At 46.3% G+C, this 8,273-nt stretch overlaps 1 protein-coding gene across 2 annotated transcripts in view; it reads right to left on the reverse strand.

The window, feature by feature from the left end:
• Window positions 1–1,363, reverse strand: part of Acmsd (aminocarboxymuconate semialdehyde decarboxylase) — a 58,896-nt gene extending 57,533 nt beyond the window's left edge. Inside the window, exon 1 of one of the 2 annotated variants that reach the window (XM_045150281.1) lies at window positions 1,174–1,363. In XM_045150281.1, the coding sequence (XP_045006216.1) occupies window positions 1,174–1,230 (57 nt within the window). In that variant the 5' untranslated portion in view covers window positions 1,231–1,363. The remainder of the gene's footprint in view (window positions 1–1,173) is intronic. The other variant, XM_004668161.2, reaches the window with a different exon arrangement.
• Between the last annotated feature and the right edge of the window lie 6,910 nt (window positions 1,364–8,273).

The following is an 8,273-nucleotide window of genomic DNA, read 5'->3' on the forward strand; positions in this document are numbered from 1 at the left end:
CTTCCCACCAAGCCAGGAGGTCGCGCGAGGCAGCTGGGGTTTCCTCTCATAGAGTCATTAACACGGTGAAGTGGGATTTGCACTCTCAGGACACGAAGGACAGCAACATCCCACACAGCACATTCTGTGCAAACAGGTAGACTCCTCTAAGGGGCGTGAGACCCACGGGTTCTAGAACAGGACAGGCTTTCAAAAGACGGCGCAGCATCCTCTGTATGTTTCAGCGTGGCCCATCCACCCCTCTTCTCATTTAAGGCTCCCGTGCATAAAGACACTTGTGACTAACACTCTCTTAGGACACAACTGTGAGAAGAAACTTTATGTGTACAATGAACCGCATTTTAATTGCAGTTTGAATCAATTAACTTTTTTTCTCATTTGGAGTGAAAATGCTGAGACCCTTTCTGGGACATGAACACACTAGCAGAGGGTAGTTGCTGGTGGGGAGATAGTCTCTTCAGTGGAGCAGCCACAGTGAGGCACATACGCTTTAGTGAATACCCCCCGCCCCCTCCCCCACCATGCTCACGCAAGAGACTGTAATAAAGCTCAGGGTCTCTCTCTCCAGAGAACACTTTTTAGAGACACTCATTGTGCAAAGATTTTATGTCATTCATTCTAGGGACTTTTGATGTACCTACTTCCTAGCTCTTCAAAACAAGGATTTACAGCTTAAAGATCAAACAGGAAAGATTTCAGACAGTGTCCTAAAATAGATTAAAAAGACATTGCAGAAAGCTATCTCCTGGTGCTTCTAAAACTTATTTTAAGCACTTTGGAAACTGATCACATTCTATCTTTTTAAATAGTCTTTTAGTTGAAATTGTAACTTTAGACTCTATAGTTGGCAGGTATCTCTCCAGTAGCTGAAAATGTGATTTAAAAGGAAGTAAAGCTACTTGACTTAAATTGTCTGGGAATTTGAAAGGATACGTCATTTGAGGGGAATGAAAGATTTCAGGAAGGCACTTGTTTCTTTGATCCAAGGTTCTTTGAAAATGAATATAAAAGTCATTCTTAAAATTTTGGAAATTACAGCTACCAAGGGGTTTTAAATCCACCCCCTCCAGCAAAGAAACATCAATTCTCCAAAGAAGAGAACGGCCTATAAATAGAGGCATTGAGAAACCTGGAAAAGTTCCAGAAAGAATTCAGCAAAGGAGTGCTCATTACCTTCTCCAGGTCCGGCCATTCTTTTGGGAGAATATGACTATGAATGTCAATCTTCATCTCCACAGGGCTCCAGGAGACACGTGTGCAAAGAGGAAGGAATTTTGATATCAAGAGATTTCCATGAGAACCATGATTTGCTGGTCCCTTTATGATGGCCCTGAGGTACCAGGCAAGAGGCCAGGTTAGGCCAGCCCAGCCCAGTTCTGGTCCATTGGAACTGCCCTATTAAAGTTCAAAATTCTGTTTATTAACCTGACATTGGGTCAACATTCTTTGGTAACCAGGACTCAGCACAAAATTAAAACAGGATTGGACCCACCTTCTGAGGTCAAAAGTACAGCAGGCTGCTTCAGTCTCACAGCAGCTCAGAACTCCAGTAAATTTGTCTTTAAGTATTTCAATTTTATTAATATGCATGCTGCTATGACTCAAATAGCATGTTAGAAATAAAGCAATTCAAGGGGCTTTTCCCAAAATCTTGTGTGTGTGTGTGTGAACACTCGTGCAAATGAAGGGAGGAGGGCAGCCTCAGGTGTCATCTCGCAGGAACACAATCCACCTTTTTTGTGGCAGTCTCTCCCTAGAGCTCACCAAGGAGGCTAGACTTGCTGGCCCGTGGGCCCCAGGGACCCCGCACTGGGATTGTAGCTCACACTCTGTGCCTGGAATTTTTACATGGGTTCTGGGGATTGAACTTGGGTCCTCACACTTGTCAAGAAAGCACTTTATCCACTTCGTTATCTCCAGTTCCACTTAAAATTGAGATTCAATCCAGAAACTCCTCTGTTTTCATTAGTTTTGCCAGAGCAGAGCTGCCAGGTATGGTTCTACATGCATAAGGATCATGGTCACCCGGACTGAGGGAAATGTGTGGCTCACTTGAAGTCAGATTTATGCTTGCCAAGCCCCAACTAGTACCTTTAAATTTTATTCATCTTTTCTCCCACTGTGACTTTGCATTGGACGTCAGCTCTGACTAAGCCTGTTCATTCACTATTTTAGGAGTTGATGACTAATTCAGAAGCAAACCGAAAGCACTTACAGAGCAAGAGATTGTGGGCCAGTCACCCCGCATGGCTTGCCCATCATTGCACCCCTTTACCACACCTCAACACACTGAGGCAGAAATAAGCAAATGTGTCTTCAGCACCCAGGTCAGAGGCTGGGCGTGCCACATGCACCTGTAATCCCAGTCCTGTGGTAAATGTGGACTGGAGAATCCCTGGGGCTCATTGGCCGGCCAGTCTGACTGGAAACAGCAGCTTCGGATCCAGTGAGAGACTTGATTTCAAGGAAACAAGCTGCAGAGCCACAGAGGAGGACACGCCTCTGGCTTCCGCACGTAGACGCATGGGATATGTGCACATGCACGTACACGTGCAGATAGCACCCATATACACATCACACCATACATTGCACATACTAAACACACACAAGAAAACAAATGTGAGACCTGTCGCCTGCTGTGAAAACATGGGTTCCACTATCAGATCCCTGATGGCAGAAGAGAATACTTTTCCTGTGGAGTCCAGGATGGCTTGGGCAAAATGAGAGTTCTCTCTATGTGGTAGAAGAAAGTTAACAAAGAAACCAGGCCCAGATGATACTTTAAGACACAGTTTCTATTGTACAAGTGTCACCAGGGAGACAGCATGACCCTGAGTCTCCTCCCTGTCTGTGCAGCTGCACCCTGCTTGTATGTGATCTGGTTAGTGCAGCCACAGACAAAACACCCCTGAACAAACAGCCTTCTGTTCTGTATTTGTACTTCCTTACATAACCTTAGAAATTGTAACCCGGGCTGGAGAGACGGCTTAGCAGTTAAGGCACCTGTGAAGTCTAAGGACCCATGTTCCATTTCTCTCCAGATCCCACCTTAGCCAGATGTACAAAGGTGATGCAAGTGCAAGGCTGCACATGCCCACTAGGTGGTGCAAGTGTCTGGAGTTCGATTGCAGTGGCTGAGACCTGCCCTGCCCATTCTCTCTCTAAAAAAATAAAAATAAATTAAAAAGAATTAAAAAGAAACTTGTAACCCACCAGTAGTGTAAAGAATTCAAGGTGATGTCAGATTACCTGCCATGTTATCTATAACCCCCGCCCCCCCCGAGCTATCAGAGCTCAGCACTCAGGCTTTGGAAGTTATTCCCCTGAGGCCATGTCAACATGAATAAGTTTTCTGATTCTCCAACTCATTTCTCGTGCCATTTCTGTGTGATTCAATTTCCCATAATATCTTAACTATTAACTCTTAGTTACTCTTTTATTTTATTTATTTATGAGAGGCAGAGGAAGAAAGAGAGGGAGGGGGCGGGGAGAATGGGTGCACCAGGGCCTTAGGCTGCTGCAAATAAACTCCAGATGCATGGGCCCCCTTGTGCATCTGGCTTACATGGGTCCTGAGGAATAAAACCTGGACCCTTTGACTTTGCAGGAAAGCACTTTAACCTCTAAGCCATTTCTCCATCCAGACTTTTGATAACTCTTAACTGAGCTTTTAAAGTCAAATTTGTAAGCCAAACCAAGGATGATGGGTGTCAGCCCTGTCAAACACACCCATGTGGCTACCATTCATGTGACAGTCTGCAGATGTGATGAGGAGGCACACGGCCAACTCAGTCTCCACTGTGTGTGTGTCATGTGTGTGCATGGACCCACACACGTCATGGCGCTTGTGTGAAGGCCAGGGGCAATTCCTAGGTGTCCATCCCTACCTTCCATGTGGTTGAGGTGGCTCGCATTGTCGCTGCTGTGTCCAGCAGGCCTGCAAGTCTCTGGGACTCTCCTGCTCCTCCTCCCATCTGCCTGCAGGCACACAGGGCCGAAGACGCGTGCGCTGCTGCATCCAGCTTCTGTGGGTCCTGGGGACCCACACTCCAGTCGCCAGGGTTGCGTAGCAAGTGCTTTTAGCCACTGAGCCATCTCCCCAGCCCTGGTTTTATACTTTCATGGTTCACAGTATACAGCATTTTTGTTTCCAGAAGTGTCCCAGGGAAGCCTTGAGGGGAAAATAAAGAATCAGGGCAGCTATGGCTCGAGGTTAGGAAGGAAAACTCAGAGGCAGGCTCGAATGTCTCCTGTGCAGAAGAAGGGTTGGAAGGGTTCTTCTCCCTTTGTGGGTTAACAGTTGGGGCAGCAGCATTCTACTCGGACACCTGGCTCCCACAGAAGGAAGGGGATGAGCGATCACCCACGTTGCCATGGCAGAGGAGATGGGGAGCTGCCTCCTGGGCTATCTCCTGGCAACCACTGGACAAGAAGCCACACTTGACTTTGAATTACAGGCAAGGAAGAGGCCACTTGGGGATCACATGCAAAAGAACTTTAATCAAGCTTACCTTGGTGCCTTGAGAGAAGTCCAGATTTATTAATAGAAAATAATTACAATTTCAGGCACTCCTCAGTGGACCATTTCCTCACACTGGCAGTCATGGGGGCATTGACGCATTGCTCAGCAATGAGCCTTCTGCTTTCGCTTTCTGGAAGCAGCATGTTCTCTGCTAAGGAAAGGCTAGCCTTAACTGGAAGCACCTAGGTAGAGGCTAGACCATGTGGATGATGGAATGGAGTTACTAAAACTCCTGCTGTTGTTTGTGAAAGAAGAAAGCCCCACTTAGAACGGGGAGCACCGGGTGTGATGAGCAGAGGGACTAGCTTATCCTGAGCCACCTGGAGCTCTCGTGTTGTTAGCACCAAAAGCCAGTTCCCAGCTTTTCTCCCTCCCCCTCCCTCTCCTGATGTTGTATGCATATGTGGGGTCTGCATGCATGTTTAAATGTGTGTTTGTGTGTGCATTGGCACACGTGTGTGTGCATGCATGTGAGTGCACAAGAATGTAGAGCTCAGGGGTCGACACCAGGTGTCTTCTCTGTTGCTTCTCAACCTTGTTTTTATGAGATAGGGTCTCCCACTGAGCCCAGAACTCATGATGGTTTGGCCAGACAAGCTTGCCAGCAAGTCCTGGGGAACCTCCGGTCTCCACCACTGCAAACTGGCATTACAGGTGCATGCCACCACGCCTAGCACTTTATGTGGATTCCAGGGATGTGAATGTGGGTTCTAATGCTTGTGTGGCAAGGACTTTACTCATTGAAATTTTTTGATGAATTTTAACTTAAAAATCTTATTTTTCTAAATGTGTAATTCAGTTAAAAGGTCTTAAAAATAAACAGTGACATTTAGTTATTTTGTATTCAGTTGAATTGAAAGTGATATAAAAATGTACTTTTCCTGTTTTCTAATTTTTTTCTTTTAGAGAGAGAGAATGGGCATGCCAGCCAGGGTTTCTAGCAGCTGCAAATGAGCTCCAGATGCATTCACCACTTTGTGCATCTGGCTTTACATGTGTATTGGGGAATCAAAACTAGGGTGGTTAGGCTTTGCAAGCAAGTGCCTTCACCAGTAAGTGATCTCTCCAGTCTTATTTTCTCATTTTCTACAAGGTAATATTGCTTATTTTGACAGGCTGTAAAATAAAAACAAGAGTGAGTTACAATGTCCTGCACATGTCTTCAGTCCATCATCTGTCTGTCTCCCATCTCTGGCTTGTTTGCCTCACACTGAAAATAGCCTGAAATGTTATTACAGAAAGCAGTCCTGATGACAGGGGCAGGCTCTCCGGCCTTGCTCATGTAGGTTTTCCTAGCACGTCTGCCATTGCTGATGGAGCTGTCACAGTCAGCTTAGATCAGTCTCTGTTCTACTGTGTGTAAGCCAATGCCAGCGCTGAGGGTCAGGCCTGCCATTGTTAATGGATGTGGCCCCCTAGTGGGAAGTCCTCAGACCTTCTACTTTCTGGACAGCTAACTAACTGGCCACAGTGCAATTTTATTTTCACCTTCCTTCCTTCCTTCCTTCCTTCCTTCCTTCCTTCCTTCCTTCCTTCCTTCCTTCCTTCCTCCCTTCCTTCTTTCCTTCCTCCCCCCTTCTCCTCCCCTCCTTCCTCTCTTCCTGGGAATTGAACTTAGGTTCTCATGCTTGCATAGCAAGCACTTGACTATGTTTCCAACCCCCGCTGCCAGTGCAATGTTTATGTCTCTCTGCAATACAAGAGGGACGAAACTCTCCAGTTTCAAGCTATTCTATCCAGCTGGCAATAGAAGGCATAGTAGTGCCCCTAAAATGCCCATGGCCCAATCCCCAGAATTCTTGAATACGGTGCTCTACATGATTGATCAAAGGTATTTGCAGATGCCACTAGGACCATAAGGTGAGATTTCCCTGTGAAATCACAGGGTCCTTATTAAGAAGGAGGCTGGAGGGCTGAGGAAATGGCTTAACAGTCAAAGCACTTGCTTGTGAAGCCCAAGAAATCATGTTCTACTCTCCAGGCTCCACGCAAGCCAGATGCACAGTGATGCCAGTGCACAAGAAGGCACATGCATCACAAGTTCGATTATGGTGACTGGAGGTGCTAATGCACCCATTCTCTCTGTCTCTTGGGTAAATAAAAGGCCCCTCTGTTGGGCTGGCCTCAAGAAAAAAAAAAAAAAAGAGAGAAGATGTGAGGATAGAAGGAGAGTTTAAAGATGCTTCAAGGGTGACTCTGAAGACAGAAACAGGCACCATGAACCAAGTCACCTTCTTTCAGCTAAAAAGGCAGGAAGTGGGATCTTCTCTGCAGCGTCCAGTGGGAACCCACACTTGCCAGGACCTTACTTTCTCTCAGAGAGCCCCATGGGTCCTGCGCTGCAGGATGAGGCCCGCGGCACTGTTTGGATGCATGGGGCTAGCAGCGACCGGCGCTCTGTGGGCACCGGAGGGCCTCTGTGGGCACCGGAGCGGGGCTGGGGCTCCTGTCCTGGCCCTGGGGCTCAGGCTTCTGTGCTAATCACCGGGAGGGGTGGAAAACAGCCTTGAAAGGATTGCACTGTGAAAACCCATTTGAAAGAAGGAACATTTTCCTCCTTCTACCAGCTAGTGTTGATGGAGGCGTCATCCTTGCAAAAGTAGCAATGATGATCCAAACATCCCTACATGACTGAGGAGAAATGCTTCTTCCCCAGACAATAGACACAGCATCTATCATGTGCTGTAGAAAAAAAAAAACCCTGGGGGAAATGTAGAAAAAAAAAGCAACATCAGCAGTATCTCCATAACCCACTTCTAACCATATTTTTTATTTTATTATATTTACTGATAGTTTTCTTTCTTTCTTTCCTTCTTTCTTTCTTTCTTTCTTTCTTTCTTTTTTTGTTTTTTTTGGTTTTCTGAGGTAGGGTCTCACATTAGCTCAGGCTGACCTGGAATTCACTATGTAGTCTCAGGGTGGCCTCGAACTCATGGCAATCCTCCTACCTCTGCCTCTTGAGTGTGGGATTAAAGGTGTGCGCCACCACGCCTGGCTTACTGATAATTTTTAAAAAATATATATATGTGTGTATTATTTATTTATTTATTTGAGAGAGAAAGAGAGGAAGGAGGGGGAGAATGGGCATGCCAGGGCCTCCAGCCATTGCAAACAAACTCCACATCATGCACCCCCTAATGCATCTGGCATACATGGGTCCTGGAGAGTTGAACTGGGATCCTTTGGCTTTGCAGGCAAACACCTTAACTGCTGAGCCATCTCCCCAGCCCCCTGACACTTTTTATACATGCATATGACTTAGTTTTATCGCATGCACCTCCCATTACTTTCTCTTTTCCTTTTCCCTCCCAGTAAACCCTTTCTTCCTTCCAGCTAGTCCCTCATCTACTTTGATTGTGTGTGTGTGTGTGTGTGTGTGTGTGTGTGTGTGTGTGTGTGGTGTGACTCCTGAGTTCAATTAGGGCTTCCTGTATGAGCATTACTGAGGGTTGTTTATCAGAATGCATGCAACTTACCAGTGGGTACACCACTGAAGAAAATGTCTCCTCTACCCACAGCAACCCTTAATGGTCACAATTCCTCAGGGACTGATGGGGGCATCGTATCTTTCTCCACTGTCCATGGCAGAATGTTGATGGGCTTAATATTGTGCAGGTAACAACAGCCATAACCAGAGTTTGTGATCAAGAGTATGTACTATGAGGGCTGGAGGAATGGCTTAGCAGTTAAGGCGCTGGTGCACCTATTCTCTCTCTAGCTGCCCTCTCTCAAATAAAATAAATAAATAAAA

Source organism: Jaculus jaculus, chromosome 5 (assembly GCF_020740685.1).
Source record: "Jaculus jaculus isolate mJacJac1 chromosome 5, mJacJac1.mat.Y.cur, whole genome shotgun sequence".
Lineage (NCBI taxonomy): Eukaryota > Metazoa > Chordata > Mammalia > Rodentia > Dipodidae > Jaculus > Jaculus jaculus.